This window comes from Juglans microcarpa x Juglans regia, chromosome 8D (assembly GCF_004785595.1).
Source record: "Juglans microcarpa x Juglans regia isolate MS1-56 chromosome 8D, Jm3101_v1.0, whole genome shotgun sequence".
Classification (NCBI taxonomy): Eukaryota; Viridiplantae; Streptophyta; class Magnoliopsida; order Fagales; family Juglandaceae; genus Juglans; species Juglans microcarpa x Juglans regia.
In genome coordinates this window covers 35,956,542-35,975,801 of record NC_054608.1, presented here as the reverse complement: position 1 = coordinate 35,975,801, position 19,260 = coordinate 35,956,542, and the positions used below count along the sequence as shown (strand labels likewise).

The following is a 19,260-nucleotide window of genomic DNA, read 5'->3' as shown; positions in this document are numbered from 1 at the left end:
TTTGCTCACCTTGTCATTGCTCGTCTTTGTTATTACTCGCCCGAATATTGCATTTCTCTTACTCTTCTTTGCCTAAATTTTAGCTTGCATTCCTCTTCCAAAACTACATTCCATCTGTATGTAAAATGCATCAACATACTCCAAACAAAATTGATCATATGGTTATCCTAGTCCATTTTAGTATGTTTTGATCTGCACAAATTGTTTTCTATTATGTAAATATATAAAAGCATATTCACTAAGTAAATTATAAAAAAAGTGGTTAATTATAAATTCAATATCTCAATTTTCTCTAGTTTGCAAAAGGCCACCTTGGGTAATTCAAGGGGAAGTTTCCCCAATTTGACAACCCCTAATAATTGTTTATAGTTAAAAAGATCCGAACCTTAAACTTGAAAAGAGCATACTACCAATACTAAAACCTTTATCACTTAAGGTAGCCCCTAAAGCTACTTTCAAATCATATTAGTTTATAAATTTATTTTTATAAAAAAAAATTGCTAGACTCTAAATACAATCGTTTTGGTGCACCCTTGCGCACGAAAATGACTTGGCGTGCCACATCAAAAAATTAAACGCTTCATTGCTGGAATGAGACTTGGTGACTGTGCGTTTTGGTGTGGGACTGAACCAATACGTCCTCCCTCTGCCATTCCCTCGCATCATCCCCTTACCTTATTCTCCAATCTCTAAACCACGCTTTCCGACATTCTCCCATAGCATCCTCTTCTCTTCTCTTCTCAATCTGGACAAGTTCTTCGAGTACGTCGAGTCTGTCAAGGATGAGCTCAAGGAGCTCGACCGCCTTAACCAGACCGTCCGCAACTCCCATGAGTAGAGCTAGACCCTTTACAATGCCAAGGCTGCCAAGGACCTCCAATCTCGCATGGATGCCGATGTCTCTCTTGCCATCAAGAAGGCCAAGCTCACCAAGGTAAAGCTTGAGGCCCTCAACCTTTCCAACGCTGCCAATCGTAGCCTCCCCGACTGCGGACCCTATTCCTCCTCTAATCGGACCAAGACTTCCATGGTGAATGGCCTCAAGAAGAAGCTCAAGGACTCTATGGAGAGCTTCAACACTCCAAGGTGGCAAATCTCCTCCAAGTACAAGGAGACCGTACAACGAAGATACTTCATCGTCACCAATGAAAATCTAGACGATAAAACCGTTGACCTTCTCATCTCCGCAGGTGTGAGTTTGATCTTACCTTACCTACTTCCACGATCTTAACGTCTTCCATCTCTCTCTCTCTCTCTCTCGCTGATATATATATTTTTTAAATATTTTGTGCTTATAATTATTGCTATGATAGTTTGGTGAATTTCTTTGATTAATACGAATGATTCGGGGGAAAAACTAGGGGTGGGCTCCGACTCCGACGAAATTAGAATGCCCACCTCTAACCTCTGACTCCAAGTCAAAATTCCCTTCGACTTCGATTGAAGTTGCCGAATTCAGAGTCGGGATATTGTAGTCGCAGAGAGAAATCGCCCACAGGAAAATAAAATTCAATCCAAATGCAAAATATGAATCTTTGATTGCCAAAATCAGCCACATAAGCAAAAACCAATCCAAATTTGATTGCCAAAATCACCCACAACACAAACAAAAACCAATCCAAATCAAATTGCAAAAACCACCCACAACAAGAAATTATATGCACAAATCAAGCTACCGAGAAATTGAGAAAGCATGGCTGAATCTTGAAGAACATGCAAGGGAACACGAGGAAGAGCATGCGCATGACGTTCTTGTAGTAGCAAAACGCTTGGACTGAAATCTGAATCTTGACGAAGAAGGGATGAGTCACGATGGAGAAGACGACGAAGTTGAATCTTGAAGGAACAATGGAGAAGATGAAACGTTTGAAACCAACCAAGAGGAAAAGGGACGACGGAGAAGACGTAGAAGATAAAGAGCATGGCATCTAACTCAGTCTGATCAAAGAATGTAGAGGTGATGATGAAATGACTAAATGAGTTGAGGCACTGGAAGGGGAAGAGAGAAGAGAAGAAATGCGTAGGTTAGTGTTTTATTCTTTGAAAGAGATGAATATATACCATATTAAAAACAATGTCGTTTAAGGTTTTCTTAAAAAAATTGCAAAACACGAAACTGGGGCCCGAGGGACTCGAGCGCAGGTTCTCATGTTTTCTAAATACTCTCTCAACCATTAGGCCACTTGGCTACCTGATATATGTATTACAATATATAATATATACGATATAAATAGTCGGAGTTCAGAGTCAGAGTTCAGAGCCAACATGGCCTCTGGACTCCGACTAGGGGATTCAGAGTTACTTTGACTCTAACTTCGATTTTTAAAACCTCCCCTATGAAAAATCAAAACTTTTTTCTTAGAGGCATTCTTTACAGTTGCTTATTAGTTAAATCCTAATCTTTTGTATACAAATTAGCGAAATTCGAGAGAATATAGCACAAGGATAAATCTATACATGTGAGAGCGAGACATTCGTGCAAAAAGCAATTCAAGAGCAAGGGAGATGAAAAGTTTTGGACACAATACATGAGTTACAAAAGAGGCACGATACGGTGAGGGAGATGGAGAAGAATCTCAAGGAGCTGCACCTGGTATTTTTGTTCTTGGACATGGCAGTGTTGGTCTAGGCACAAGGTGAGCAATTAGAGAACATCGAGAGCCATGTGACTAAAGCCAATTCGTTCATGAGGGGAGGACCCAATGAGTTGTAGCTTGCCTGGAAGCACCATAAGAACACCCAGCATTGTACTTGTTTTAAAGCCAAATTTTACCACCATACGCTTCATTTGTAAGAAAAGAATCACAAGAAAATTTTCTCAAATAACTAGGAATTCTGTTCTCTAGTAAGAAGGGCTCAGCCAAAACTAAAATATTAGGCCTATACTTAGAAATGATTTTTCTCAAGCGTGATTGAGAAGTTCCGACTCCCCTTATATTCCAAAACATTATAAGACTAATCATAAGTTGAGTTTAGAAGGGCGAATCACCGCCCTAGTGGAGCTCATTTTCAAAACCTTGCCATTTGTCTTTTTTGGAATTTTCGAATCTGTACTGTAGTCCTTTTGCATATCGTCCCTAATCTTATCCCTCTCAACTTCATATTCGGAATGAGTATCTTCAAGAGCAGCAGCACCGACACCTTCCAAAGCAATGGTCTCAACACAATCGGCATGTACATTACCAATATCAGTGAAATCTTCAGACTCGAGTTGCACATTTCCTGACCCATCCTCACCTACTCCCTTAACAGTCTCCAAACTTCCATTTCCTCCAGACCCCTATTGCTGAAAAACACTAACAATAGGACTAGCCTTTCTAACTGACACGGTCCCCTCTTGCTGCGTCAGATCCTTCAAAAACTGGCCACGATCTCCACTCGATAAAGATCCCACTGCTTCACAGACAACACTTGCATCAATGAACTCTTCTCAAACCACCAGCGACAACTCCTGCATGTCTTGCACATGTGCCCCACCCAAAATAGTATAAACAACTTCACGAGCAGAACTTGCACCATAAAGTTCCTGTTGAACCACGAAGGATGTCAAATGCTCTTGCATGCAACTATTAGGAACAACAGGCTTGTCTATACATTTCTGCACAGAATCACAGGGTTCCTTAGCCGTCTCAACATCCATTATAAGTTCAGGTTCTTCACTGCTTCCTATATTGTTTTGATTCCTAAGGTGGAGAAACTTACTGGTTTTGACAAATTTAGGCCAATTAGTCTCTGTTCGATTTTTTATAAGATCTGTGCTAAAATTATTGTGGCCCGTATGACAAACGTGCTTTCTAAGATGGTTTCTCAAGAGCAAGGGGCATTTATTCCTGAACGCAGCATTTTTGAGAATTTCAGTTTAACTCAGGAGCTTGTTCATTTTATTTACAAAAAATCTAACGGGGGTAATATGTTGATTAAGCTTGATATGTCTAAGGCCTATGACCAAGTGGATTGGAATTTTCTCTTACATGTCTTGGACGCTTTTGGTTTTTCCACTCAAGTTTGTGCTTTGATTAAGACATATATTTCTTTGTCGTGGTTTTCTATCATGATGAATGACACTCCTTTGGGTTTCTTTAAAGGAGAACGTGGCCTATGGCAAGGTGACCCCCTTTCACCCTATATATTTATTGTTATGCAAGAGGTTCCCTCTTGCCTGTTTAAGAAATCCTTTGTGAATGATAAAATTGGGCAGTTTACTCAAACTCGAGGTACTCTTTTTCTTTCTCATCTTATGTATGCTGATGATATTGTTATTTTGGCTAATGGTGGTTAGAGGTCTATGAGAGCTTTGATGCAGATTTTGAATTTTCATGAAAAATGGATAGGACAAGTTCTCAATAAAGATAAAAGTGCTATTTATTTTTATAAACATATTCCTGTCTCTAGAAAATGCTCTATTCTTCATTTTACTAGTTTTTTTGAAGGGTATTTTCCTTTTAAATACTTGGGCATGCCTATTGTGGTTAGTAGACTGAAGGCTTGTGATTTTGGTGATTTAATTGAAAATTTTAAAAGGAAAATTGCAAGTTGGAAGATGAAATTACTTTCTGCTGGTGGTAGAACTATTTTGTTGCGTCATGTCTTGTCTATGGCCACTCTTCTTTTAGTTGTTTTATATTCCTAATGTTGTGCTTTAGTTGCTAAATAGGCTCCTGAGTTCTTTCTTTTGGTGTGAATTTGAAGAAAAAGATAAAAAGAAATGAGTAACTTGGAATAATATTTGTAGATCTACTAAGGAAGGCAGTTGGGGCATTCAGGATTTTGGGGATATTCAACGGGCCTTACATATGAAACTTGCTTGGCGCTTGATCTTGGGTAAATCTCTGTGGGCGGATTTCTTTAGAAGCAAGTATGTTAGAGTTAATCATTTATCCCTCTTAGATCCTAACAAGGGTACTCGGTTTTGGAAGTCTATTGTTAACTATATTTTAGAGGTCTTAGTTAATTCAAAGTGGCTTGTGTGTGAGGGTAACATCTCTTTCGAGTATGACAATTGGGAGGCAGGTGGACCTTTAAAAGATCAGTATCTGGTTATAGAGTATCCCTTGATTAAGATTAAAGAGTGCTATATTGAGAATGAGTGTCATATCTCGCGCTTGGAAATGTTAGTGGGTCCACAAAAGGCTAATGATTTGTATAATTTTTTGGCTAAGCGTAAGGAAGGTCAAGATGTTCTTATTTGGAAAACGGAAAGTGATCGGAATTTCATTTCTAAAAGTGCTTGGGATTGTATTAGGGTTCAGGCGCCCCTTTTGGGCCCATTGGATTTGACATATTAACATTCCTAAGAAAATTTCTATTATGATGTAAAAAGCTACTAATAATTGTTTGAGTGTGGATGCCAAGATTAAAATGGATGGTATTCCTATTAGCCGAATTATTAGTTTTATGTAACCAAATCAGTTCTCAGTACTAAATAAATAAAAAATAAAAAAAACCAACTCTCAGTAACTTCTAACATATGTTGCTCCCCTCATTAATGAGTTGGCTGGCTTCTTTCTTTGCATTAAATTATCTTTGTAAATGTTATTAACAAGAAGAAGCTTTAATTCAAGTTCAACGTTTTGACTATTAATAAAGAGAAATGTTAGTATGACGTCTAAGTTTGTCTACTTATTTTGACCGCTCATATATTTAATTTTTTTTACTTAATGATTAAGAAAGTGACTTATTATGTATTGGCATATTTTTTTTTTATTTTTAAAAAAATATTTAAATATGTTAAAAAAATATGAAAAGAAAAAAATACAACTTTATTCTAGCAGTCACGCCTAGCGGTCAAAGTTGGGCGGCACGCATGTCTCATTAATAAAACGATAGGTGTGCACGAGGAGTCCCAAAATTGCGGTCTGTATATAGAATTTGTGTAATGATAGGCTTACAACCCTTTTACCACCTCTTTACTACTTTTAGTATATTTGTTTTTTTTTATTATTTTCTTTTAAGTATTTTTTTAACATCCTTAATCATTAAGAAAAAAATTTAAAAAATATACAATTTTACTAATAGTCACTTTTTTAACCATTAAGTAAAAGAAAAATTAAAAAATAAAATAAAAAGAGTAGTAAAATGATAGGAGAAGAGTGGTAAGACTATCATTAATCATAGAATTTTTCATTATTTTATGAGAAAAAGTATTGGGAGCAGCCACTATTTAGGATCATCTGGATCACACCTAACGTGTCATTGAGTAAAATGATAAAAAACACCCCACAACAAAACCCAATTCCCTCTCATTTCACACATTTCATATTTTTTTTTCTTCCTCTCTCTAACCCCCGTGTCGCCCAAGCCCCCCCACCCCTGCCCCTTGCCCATCCTCTCCCCCAACCCCCACCCCCACCCCCACCCCCACCACCCACGTTGGCATCCTCTCCCCCACCTGGCGTTGGTATCCTTTCCCCCACCCCCACTCGGCGTCGCCATCCTCTCCCCCACATGTAACCCACATCGCCATTCTCTCCCCCACCTGTACCGCCTGTCGCCCATATAGGCCACATGAGATGTATGACTGAGCATGGAGGGCTAAGGGAGGTATGATGGAGCTGGTGGTGGCTGAGGGATGATCGAGGTGGCAGTTGGAGTTGTGGGTGGCGACGTACGACTCAGTAAGGGACAGAACCTGTATGGGTGAAACCCATTTCGAGAAAGAGAGGGAGAGGGCTGCTGTGCTATGGAAGCTCGATGGTAGCTAGGGGGAGGTCAGGGAGCTCGGTGGTGCTCGACGGTGGGGTTGGAGGCTGACGACGGCGACGGTAGCAACGACAAACCATGTAAGAGAACTCATTTTGGGTTGAGAGAGGGTGCTATGCGTGTGAGCTTCCATGGAGGTTTGAAGGTGGCTGAAAGTTGTCGGCGTAAGGGGAGTTGGTAGTGGGCGGTGGCACTGCAGGTGGTGCACAATGGGGTTGGGTAAGGCAGTGAGTTGAGAGAGGGAATCGAGTGGGGAGAGAGAGAATCAGGTGGGGGAGGGGGAAACGAGATTTTGTTTAAAAAAAAAAGACGTAATATGTGCTACAAATCAACCGTGCAACTCATTTTACGAGAACACCTTTTCAATAATAGATAGCTAAAAGCATGATCATTTATTCCTTTTATTAAAAGTGGGTTAATTAAAAAATAATTAATCAATTTGTTTGCTATAATTTTATAATTTCTTAAATTTTTTTAAAGAGCGGCGATGTAAACCCTAAACATGTTCAGGAGAATGCCCTAAACTGTTCATCGCGTGAATCAAAGGACGAGAGCTCTCAGAGCACCCGCTGTGACCAACGCCAAGAACTCCGCGGTGTCTTATTCACCTCACTAACGTAATGGCCACCAGGTAAAGTCTAAACCTCATATTTTCCTTCATTTTCCTTCACTATTTTCTCTACAACCAAAAGCATGTAACACAGGCGACTGAGAGCGTTCAAGCGGTGGATGAATTCCCAAGGAATCGAGTACAGCAGCGCGCTGGGCTTCGTTGACAGTCCCGAAGGCGACGGTATCTCCGTGAGAGCGCTGTGCGATCTCAAGGAAGGCGATGTGGTGGCGAGAATACCCAAGGCTACGTGCCTCACCATCCAGACTAGTGGGGCGCGCGACGTAATCGAATCCGTTGGATTTGGTGGTTATCTGGGGCTAGCGGTGGCGCTCATGTACGAGAGGAGCTTAGGAGAAAGCTCGCCCTGGGCTGACTACCTCCAACTCTTGCCTTGCCAGGAGTGCTTACCCTTGCTCTGGACTCTGGACGAGGTGGACTTTCTCCTACGTGGAACTGAGCTCCACACGGTACGAATGCGGACCGTGAAAGTAGAGCAAAACTGTTTGAGCATCGAAACATTGTGCATCTGATAATATCTTCTCCAATTGTAGGCAGACTATGAAAGAAGACAAAGCTCTTATATACGAGGACTGGAAAGAGAATATTCTTCCCCTCTTGGATTCACAGCATTTTAATCTGAATCCAATATTTTTCGGCATTGAACAATACTTTGCCGCTAAAAGTCTTATCTACTCTCGGTCTTTTGAGATAGACGATTACCATGGATTTGGAATGGTTCCTTTGGCTGATCTGTAAGTTGCGCCTCCTCTCAGGCTTCTGATTTCTTGAGCTATCGTATAGAAGTTATAGGAAACATTTGTCTCTAGGATATTTTGATCTTATTCGTCTCATTGGTTCTTTTAACTGATTGATTGCTTTTGCACATTCCTATCTCGGGTTTGACAACTCATTGCCCAATTCTCATCTTAAAGTCTGCTTTTGGAGTTACGGGCTTTGAGCTGTCTTTTTCTTAGTTATGATAATATAGGTTGAAAAATACTTATCTTCATTTCGAGCAAAACTCGACTTTAAAGTTTAAATCATGATGAAATCATTGGTAGACTTTCATGGCAGCTCATGCTGCACAAACTTTTGTTACATGAGTCTTAAGAGAGAAAAAGCTAAAGAAAGAAAAATGGCAATTGATATGAATGATGGATATTTACTTGTATTTTAACTTGTACTAGTGTAGCACTCCCTTCTCCTAGGTTAGGAGTGTTATCTGCTTTTGTAACTGTGCCCAGTAAAGAGACACAACATAATAAAAATATCTAATTTATCGAAAATAAATTCCCAAAAAACATAACATAAAAATATAGTCTCATAGCAAGAAAATTTAAAATTGATATTTGTGTGAAAAAAAGACACTTATTAACTAAGTCTGAAAAATCCTTGACATGTGATCAATCATGGCCGTCGGCTCGTCAACACTATCTTCTTTACCTGGACATTTTAAAAACAAAAAAAAAAAAAAAAAAAAAAACAAACAACCAAAATTAGTCAAATACTTAATTAGTAGTACATCATGCAGTAAACATAATAAACATAACATTTTCTTGAAAGGCGTACATACTTAATATTTATATTAACATAAACATGTAACATGTACTATGCATAACTTATTAAACTTGTCTTTCCCTTTCTTTGAAGGCCAACACACCTTAACCCCCGTGTGCAGGGTTGTGTACCGGTTCCACTGCCTGTGGCTACAAGGGGAACCATTTAATTTATCATAACATACTATGGGGGACCACGCTTAGGTTCATGGCTTGCACTTCCACCCATAATTGTGTTGGTACCATGCATCTCTTATGACCATTCTTAAAGCTTCTTTCATACTTTATCTTTTATCTTTCTTTCCATGATCCATTTAGAACACATAAGGACATAGCTTATTGTAATCATAAATGAAAACATATCATGATTCATGTAAAACATATAATAATAACCCACGATATACAAATCCATGCCAATCTCTCTGTACAGCATTTCCCTCCCAAAAAACCCTAGCCTTCATCCCGGTCGCCTTCAACCTTCCGTCGCCATCCCACTGACAGTAACGCCGTCGGCCCTTCTAACCCTAGCCCCCATCCCCGTGACTTTGTCTACACCTCTCTCTCGCACAGATAGTAACGCTGATACTCACCCATTTCCTCTAGCCCGGCTAGTGTCTTTGCACAACCGGCACAGACAAGATCGCCGGCCCCCGGCGACTTCGCCGAGGGTCGTCTGGCTTTGGCAATCTGCTGGTGACACATTTTTTGCTAGATCTGTGTTCCGGCGTTGTATTTCCATCATTCCCTCAAGTGGTTGATCTGAGTTTCCGGCACATCCACCTACACAGACAAGTCCGGCGACTCCTGGAAGGGACTTCCGACACCGGTTACATCTTTGGCGACCGAGTTCTTGAGTAGTCTGGTTTTTTTCGCTGCACTGATCTACTTTTTTCTAGGTCTCATTCCAACGATGGGAAGTTTGATCCGGTGAAAGGTCTTTATATAGCTTTGGGAGGGTGTTTATACGATGGGGACTCTTAAACACCTTTTAATAGAATCAAAGGTGTTTATTTTGTCTATGGAGGGTGGAAATTATTGTTGTATCACAGAAAGGGGCAGGAAGGTAACCAAGGAGATGGTGCTCAGTCATGCCAGTGCTTGTTGGCTGGCCAGTACAATGGAAGAATGTGTTTTATCGGAGGGAAGGAAAGACTTCTTCAAGACATATAGGGATGGAATCAAAGCTCTGTTTGCTCATAGGAGGTCGAATTATTTTGGGCATTTTTTGGAAGTAACTGACTATGGTGGTGGTAGGGGGGTCGTGGTCTCTTAGTGATCCCCCTTTCTTTGGAGTTAAAACAGAGTTTGGCTAAGAAGGCTTCAGTCCAAGCACCACGTATAAACAGAGAGGTAGAGAAGGGGAAGGAGAGGCAGTCCAAGTTGTATGCAGAGGTGGTGGTGGGTGGTGCAGGGAAGAGGGCGGCAGCACTTGCAGTTCGAGTCATCCTCTTGTGGTTGATAAAAAACACAAAAAGGGAGGTATGGCAGGGGTGCTTTTAGCTATCCAATTACCTGAAATGGTTAGCTGTCTAGGAGAAAATGAGTTGCAGGGATATCTGCATAGTCTAAAAAAGGAGGTAACGGGCGTGAAGGAGGATTTGAAATTGTTTAGAAAGGAGATAAAGTCTTGGATTTTTTAGACTCTCATAGGAGAAACACTCGTGTGAGAGAGAGGAGAGAGAAACACTCGTGAGAAAACACTCGTGTGAGAGATAGTATCTCATCGCTGCCTTGGCCAGCGAGTGGTTGCTCACCGTTGGCTCATACATTATAGTCGAGCCCCGGTGATCTCACAGAGGGTTGTTCAGAGTTGGTCATCCTGCCGGCGAGAGATACGCTTGTGCGTAAGGAGTATTACTCGTAAGAGAGAAATCCTTTTCGCTGTAACCTAGGCAGACGAGTGGTTCCTGGCTGCACAAAATAGCCCGACGGACCCCGGTATCTACGCCGAGGGTCATCTGGCGTTGGTCACCCCTCCGGGGACCTAGATCTCGCTGTGTTGTCTCTCAGAGCACTTTGGCAATCCTCCCGACGACTCCGTTGGTTGTGCTGTCGACATAGACTGAGTTGACGCTCTCCGACGAGTCTTCTGGGAGTATTCTGGTGTCAAGCTTTGAGTGTGAAGTCATTGGTCTTCAACAGTGGTCCTTAGCCGTGTGTTTGTGTAGCAGATTTCTGATTTGGTCTCAATGTGATGATGAATGGTTGTTGAAGGAGGGGAGTTGGTCAATATGGGTTCGTCTATGGTGTTAGTCATAGAATCTAAATCCTTTACTCTAGTGAAGGAGGGGCGTATGTTGGCCATTACTGAAAGGGGTCGAAGGGTGATTTCTAAGTTGGTTTTGGGTTCAACAACAGTGCAGTGGCTGGCTGAGGCCATGGAAGCATGCACAAAGGATGACAAACAATATTTTTTCTCCATTGTTCAGGAAGGTAGACGCAGTTTCACGGCACACCGCTGCTCAAATGCTCGAGGATGTTATATGGCGGTAGAAGAGTATGGTGGTGGTGGGAGGAGGAATTTTATTTTCATTCCTGAGAAGGGGGCAATGGTTGGAGAAGGATGGGGAAGGTGTTGAGTGACTTTTCCTTCGGCAAGAGAGGGAGTGGCAGTTTGGAAGGACAAGGTGTTGTAGGACGTGGCTTTGCTAGGGAGTCGCATAGCAGACATGTCGGTGGCGTGTCAACGAAGGAAAACTTGGAGGTGCACAGAGATCCTAGTACATCCTTAGTGGCGAGGCGATCCTATGCAGTAGCTCTAAAGACTGGTCATGCTACGGGAGTTCAGAGTGAAGGGGATCCACAAATCACATCTCAGGACCAGCTTGTTGAGATGCACAATTCCTTAAAGGAGATGGAAACCCAACTTGTTGAGCTAAAGGTAGTGATAACTTTCTTGTCTTCGAAAGTAGACCGGCTTTCAATTGGAGGCAACAGGGTTGTAAGAAACAAGACAGGCCCAAATCATTTAAACCCAGTTAAAGGAAAACAGAAGATCCAGGAGAGTATGGTGGGTCAAAAGGAAATCCAGGTTGTTTGAAGCAGGGTCTACATCGGGTATTGGCGTAGAGACATCAGTAATGGAATGTCATTTGCCTCATGTAACACAGGATAGACCGATAGTCGGTACTACACCCTTGGTCCCCGAAGCTCCCTCGTCAGAGTTGAAGGAAAATAGTGTGCCAAGGTCTAAAGGAGATGTAGGAACCCCAGAGGTGAAGGGACTTGCTGTCACTCCAAAATCTCCAATGGAGACCATGATACCATTGGAGCGAACCAATGGAGTTGTTGGAGAACCAAAGGGTTTGGCGTTGGTGCCTCGTGTAGATGAATGTCCAGATTCGGGAGTGCAATTAGATACTGTGTCTGGGGATAACGTTGCTCCCTTGGTGTCTCTTCTACCAATAGCGGATTAGATTCTGCCTAAAGTTAACGAGATTCAACAGTTTGTGGGAATTTCACATGGAGGATGTGAAGACCAATTCAATGAACTAATCACTGCGATTGAGGCAAGCCACACGCTTGAAACCAAAAGTTTCAAGAAAAGCAGGGAGTTACAGCGTCTTTCTTGGACAATCAACTACAACGCTAAGGGTGGTAGCTCAACTAGAGGGAAGTCTAGAGGGAGGACATTGTGAAGACGGGGGGAATCAAGGGTTTGGGGTTGGGTGTTCGGGTAGAGTTTTAGTTCTATGAGAAACAAGGGTTGGGGACCGGTCTGGTGTATTTTGGGTTGTTCTTTTCATGGGCTTTTTGGGTCATTTTGGGTAAGGTGTTTTCTTGTATACATCCAGTGTACTTGGTTTCTCCTTTGATATATAATATTTTTTACTTATAAAAAAAAAAAAAAGATAATCAAAGGTTTGGGCTTGGGGTTGGGCCAATGTATGAGGCCTCTAAAAACAGGAAAAAGGAAGGCTGCTAGGTGTAATAGTTTGAGGCCAGACAAAGGGAAGGCCAAACTTGGGTTAGGCTGCTTAAGCCCGAAATGGAGACCGAAGCTCCATTGGCCCGTGTTTGAGAATGGCTCCACTTCTAGGCCAGTTTCATGGTCCAACGGAAGTCCTAGGCCAGATAAGACCCTTATCTTGAAGCCGGTAACCTCCGTCGTCGATCATGACCCCTACGCAGGCATTCCTTTGTCGGTGACAACAGCTCCTATGCAAAAATGCATGCAAGCTTCTACAGAACACTTGGAGGGGTTTCTTACTTGTCCCCAGTCATAATGGCGGAGAAGGCGACATGTAGGGTATCTGAGAAGTCCACGACAGGAGGAGAGTTTGTGGAAGGCTTGGGGCACGGTGGGAAGACACAGATAACAATGATGTGTCCCTTGGCTTTGGTTTCGTCCCATGATCATGGTGTAATGCCGACGTCTAAAGGGTCTGTTGAAGTTGCACACACAAGGTCGCCAGAGGTGAAGGGACTTGCTGCCAACCCAGAATCTCCAATGGAGAGTACCATTGGTGTTGTTGAGGAGGCACAGGTTCTGAACAAGGGTTTATCGTTGGTACCGTTTGGATCTACGTCAGGTGCTACATCGGGAGAAGACGTTGTCCCCTTGGTATCTCTTCCTCCATTAAACAATATAGATGAATCATTTTCGAATTGGGTTTTGCAAAGGTTAATGAGATTCAATATATTATGAGAATCTCACCTGGAGGATGTGAAGACCAGCTTAAAGCTTTAATCACTACGATTGAGGCAAGCCACTCACATGATACCAAATCAAGCTTCAAGAAAAGTAGGGAGTTGAAGCGTCCTTTTAGTGCAATCAACTATGACCTTAAGGATGGTAGCTCAAGTCGAGGGTATTGAGGTTGATGTATGTTGGGAAGTCTTTCGCATAGAGGGTATTTTGGGAGGTGTGATCTATGTTGGGCTATGGGAAACAAGGGGTTGGGGTTGGGGCTGAAGAGGGGTGAGCTATTCTATTTCGGGCTTGATGTATGTTTGGTAGTTTTTCATGGGTTTTTGGGGCAATAAGAGCTCTCTAGTATGGGTTAGGGATTTTCTTGTATATATTCCGTATACTTGGTTCCTCCTATTGATATACATATAATATTTTTACTTATAAAAAAAAAAACATATAATAACATGACATTGAAACTCACTTTCAGCATACCATAACTGTGTACGTAAAAAGGAGATTTCAATGAAGGGTCACACATACATAATACTTAAAAAAACATTGTTTACCATATATGTAAGGGTATGATCATGCTATTTACCTCTTTGCTTCTATCGATAACACGACAATAATCACCTACTTTAAGTTGTTGAAAAATGGTTGGGTGGGGCTGGTTCTTTTTGTCAATCTCCTGAAATTGCAGCAGTTAGGTGTGGGCAGTGGGGCCCCGCACCCCATTGCCCCGCCCCCGCATGGTAGGGCGGGCAACCCCGCAGGGCAAGACACCGGCTGGGGCATGGGGTGGTATGGCCCAGTGGGGCCCCGCCCTGTCGCCCACCCTGCACCCAATTTTTTTTATATATAAATATATATTTATACTATATATATTTATAAATATTTATTATTTTTACTATATATAAATATAGTAATATGTATTAAGTAGAACTTTTACTTAATACTTTGTGTAAGTTGTAGTATAGTAGGGTGACCCTTTTATAGATTGCCTTCACAATACAAGTCTCACACTTAAGGAATGTGAGACTCTTGTATTGCCTTGACAGGATTACTACACTACAACTTACACAAAATATGTACTAGCAAATTTAAAAACCACATAGTTTTTAAATTATAGTCATATTTACAAATTTAAATTTACAATTTGGGACCAAAAATGCGTTTTTGATCAATTTTGGACCCATGAATAATTGTTGGACCTAGTGGACTGTAGTCCATTATTGAAGTGTGCGGGGGGCGGGGGTGAAAGCCCCACCCCCCGGCCCATGGGGGTCGGGAGGGGGCTACCCCGTACCGTATGGTGCGGGTAGCACCCCTAACAGCAGCTCTAGGGTCAGGGATTGGTTTCCAATTATCACGAATTTAACAGCAAAAAATCAAATGGGCTTTGGCTAGAAAATACTTGAGCTTATCCATCCATATCTGGGCCTAATGGGCCAAACCTATTCCATTTTGAATCTAGGTTCAGAATTGCATATCCAATCCTATCTCCTCAATACTAGATCCTCAAATAATAAAGCCCAAAAAAATTGGGCTCGTGGTCCAAACTTATAAATCCTAAAAAATTTGGTCCCGGATGTTACAACTAGTCATTAAAGTGATTCATCTATGGGCACTGGCTTTTTTTTTTTTCCCTATTATTAGTAGAGGTCACTGTAGTTGGTCAAATACCATTTTCTCTGGGTTCTTTTACGAAACACGTTGTGATGCGTAAGATATACTGTTTAGTATCCATATGAAGGATTACCTACAAAAAGATTCATAATAAAGGATCTTTGCTTCCTTAAGTGTTGAACGTTGGAAAATGCTGTCATATGTTTCTTTCTGTAATTAATTTATGGACTTAATTTAGCTTCCTCGTCTTTGTTGGAAGATCTATAATAGGTTGAGTTTTCATTGATGGTTTTTTTTTATGGTTTCTACATCTCCAGCAATGAACTTATACTAAATATCTCTTCTATGAAATCCAGTTTTAATCACAAGACAGGAGCTGAGGATGTACACTTCACCTCTGTATCTTCCAACTCTGACTCTGAAAGTGATGCTGACTGCAAGAAAAATGATATGCATTCCAATACTGGTGATAATGAACCATCCATTAAAACTTCTTCAGATGTGGAAGGATCAAATACCACCCTTGTCGGGAAGAATCCTTGTCATGGTGGTGACTTGGACTGCTCTTCAGTTCTTGGGGATCATACCACAATGCTGGAAATGGTTATGGTGAAAGTTGTTGAAGTTGGAGCTGAGGTTAGAATTTGTTCTTGTTTAGGGAGTTGCCTTTTAAATCAAATTCTCCTACCGGTGCTTTCAGTAACGCTCGGTGTCCTATAGATTTTGGATCTTAAGATGCATTTAGTTTGACATCTTCGGCAAAGAAGGGAGTTTCTTGAAATGAGTTGACTTGTAGTCAGTTAAGGACATGCTTGGACACTTGGAGTATATTAGAATTTTGTGAATAGTAGTGAAATGGTTTGAGTGGAGATGTTTTATTGGATTTTTGGGAAATGAGAGAGAAAAAGTTAAATAAAAATATTATGAAGTTAAAAAATTGTTAGAATATAATATTTTAATATAATTCTTTTAAGTTTGTAAAAGTTGTATTGATTTTTGTGTTTTGTTTTGAAGTTTGCAAAAGTTATATTGATTTTTGTGTTTGAATAATGATTAGATGATATGACTAGATAGAAAAGTTGAAAATTTGAAATTGAAAAGTGTTGTGTTTGAGTGATGTTTGGAAATGAAATTATGAGAAGTTTTGAGAATTTTAAGAACACTGAGAATTCTTGTAGTGTCCAAACATGCCTAAGTCGCTCTAAAATTGAATTGTTAGTTTTATTGTTATGGACCTTCTGAATACATAACTTTTGCAGCCCAATCCACAGAAGATGTTGCATCAATTTGCATCCTGATGATTCACTTAGGTAGAGGTAGAGCAATATTTATGTTACTGGCCTTGACTATATTAGCATGCCTGCTAGAGGGAGAGCAACTTTTTGTTTTTACACTGAGGTAGAGCAACATTTTGTGTTTTCTTGAACTGTTCAATTTTTTTCTTTTCTTTTTTCCTTCACCTCTCAGATCTTCAATACATATGGATCATTGGGAAATGCTGCATTGCTTCACAGATATGGATTCACAGAACCAAATAATCCATTCGACATTGTAAATATTGATTTGGAACTAGTACTCCAATGGACTTCATCTCTGTTCTCTAGTCGGTACAGTAGAGCAAGGCTATCCCTGTGGAGAAGATTGGATTTCTCTGGATGTGTCAGTGAGAACACCGAGTATTTTGAGATCTCATTTGATGGGGAACCCCAAATTGAGCTGCTAATATTATTGTACACAATGCTGTTGCCAGAGGATACATATTATGATTTGGATTTAAGATTGTCAACTGCAGGGAACCTTAATGGGGCCATAGGCATGATTTTGTTGAAAGAAGGCAAGTCAATGTGGAAAGAAGCTTCGGAATTGAGCGGGGATATGTTTTTGACAAAGGATGTTTGTAATGCTCTCTGTTCTCTGGCAGACATGCGAGAGTGTTTCTATACTTCTAATTCAATAGAAGATGATATTAAAGCACTCGAGAATTGTTGCATAATAAGAGAGAGAAAGTTGTACCATTCTTTAATGCTGCGTGTCAGCGAGAGGAGGATACTGAAGAGGCTCAGAACTTATGCTGCTGTTGGTGCTCAGTCTTTTAAAGTTGCTAAGCGATCCTCGACGAAGAAGGTGAGGAAGACATGAAAGTTGAGCCAGTCTCTTTAAACAGCATTCCTGGGGGTTTCTTATTGAACCAATGTGTGACGACTGGCAATTAGTAGGCAATCTCACCATTTGGGGATCCCGAATGTGAAACTTTCGAGTCGCTCTCTCTTGGGAATTCATCTTTTTTCTATTTCATTTGGTTTGAGATGGAGACATTCATTTTGTAGGCTGCTCATGCAAGTTTTGAGGCACTTGTTTGTTTAACTGAAAAATGGTAACCAATTTACGAATAACAGAATTCTATTCTAAATCATTGCTGGGCGATTTCCCAATCAAACAACAGCATCCTGTTCAAATTTAATGAATAACAAATGACAGAAAAAATGAGAATGCCAAAGGGAGATGAGTTGGTGATTACAGAAGAAAAGGAGAGATGAGTTTGTGATTACAGAAGAAAAGGAGAGATGAGTTTGGCGACAATAAGAGAGGTTTGGATAGTAAGTTGAGATGAGATAATTTGTGAATAATAGTAAAATTGTTGAGTTAAGATGAGATGAATTGATTTTTTAAAATTAGTGTGTTTGGATTTAAACGTGAGATGAGATGGTTTTAACTTTTTGAAGAATTTGATAGTTGTAAGTCTTACTAATTATTGTATAGTATTTATAATGATTGAATATTATTTATAAATATATTTAAATATATTCAATAGGATGGAAAGAGGTGGAGCTTCTGGAGGGGGGTAAGATGGGAAAGTGGGGGTTTTGCTCATGTCAGATGAAGCTTGCTTTTCGTGCCATGTTGCTTTTATCAGTGTACCTAACGTTTGCTTTATGCACAGTATTATTTGAGATGAGTTGAATTCAGTAACATAAGATTAATTAAATTGTATTTTATGCATAGTGAAATGCCTTCACCTTATGAGATGAGTTGAGAGGCTTTTGTCTCAACTCATTAACCAAATCTCGCCATATGAGAAATTATGGGAATGTGTTTTATTCAAAAGCAGCTACCCTTAAAATTCATTTGCACTATTCTATCCTCAAATAATATTTTGGATTGATTTGTGGGACATCAGAACCTATCATGTTAACATCATGTTTCGTATCCTGGGTAACTTTGTTGTACTTCTTGCTGAACTTGCAGGATTAACTAGAATAAGGGCTTGGAGTGGTAGGAGACACCTCCGATTGGGGTGAGCTTCGACTCTGACAATGTCGGAATGCCTACCTCCAACTGGGGTCGGAGGTCAAAATACCCTTCGACTTCGACTCCAAATCCGAATGGAATCGAAGTTCGGAGCTTGGAGTTAGAGCTCAGAGCTTCGATCAGAGTTGAAGTGGGCTTGCCCTACTCTGATTGGGCCTAGGCCCATGACCCAATATCCAAGTCTCAATCTGAAATTCAGATTGACCCACCCCTATTTAAAAATATTAAAAAAAGACAAAAAAAATGTAAAAAATAATTGAAAAATCTAAAATACTGTAAAAAATAAGTTAAAAAGTTAAAATTCAAATACAATGACTAAATCATATACAATACAAAAATAGGTGATTTAATGTGTGCAAACAATAAATTTAAATTTAAAACTAGAAATTCATAATAAATTTAAATTTACAGCACTAAAATATAAACAATATCATAGATTTGATTCAAATAGCCACAGTCCCCCGCATCAATCCTGACAGTCCATGCATTTGAGTCGATGACTTGATAGTGATTTCATATATGAAGTTTTACTAATCAGATGCACTATTTTTTTTTTTTAATCTTTTAACTATAGACTTCTAAACTATCAGTCAAGGGATACATGACATAAAATATGACACATTATGAACTCACTTCCACGTCTAATTTTGACGAGTTTTGCATGATAATAATCATGATATCGAATTTCTTACCAATAAAGGGGTTAGGGGATTCTCCATCTCATGGTGCGTCCGTCTCAGTCATCAACAATTAGTTTGGAGTTCATAGCTAGGTCTACAAAATCATATAAGTTATAAATTAAAAATAATAAAAACATTAAAATT

General features: G+C 40.2%; 1 protein-coding gene and 1 pseudogene across 1 annotated transcript; both read left to right on the top strand.

The window, feature by feature from the left end:
* Positions 1-591: 591 nt before the first annotated feature.
* Positions 592-2,713, top strand: LOC121242479 (annotated as a pseudogene).
* Positions 2,714-7,174: 4,461 nt separating this feature from the next.
* LOC121242925 (ribosomal lysine N-methyltransferase 3) lies at positions 7,175-17,569 on the top strand. The gene is made up of 5 exons (XM_041140934.1): positions 7,175-7,330; positions 7,404-7,779; positions 7,868-8,064; positions 15,484-15,763; positions 16,595-17,569. Exons 1-5 carry the CDS (start codon positions 7,320-7,322, stop codon positions 17,264-17,266), a joined length of 1,536 nt encoding a protein of 511 aa, XP_040996868.1. The 5' UTR covers positions 7,175-7,319; the 3' UTR covers positions 17,267-17,569.
* Positions 17,570-19,260: the final 1,691 nt, after the last annotated feature.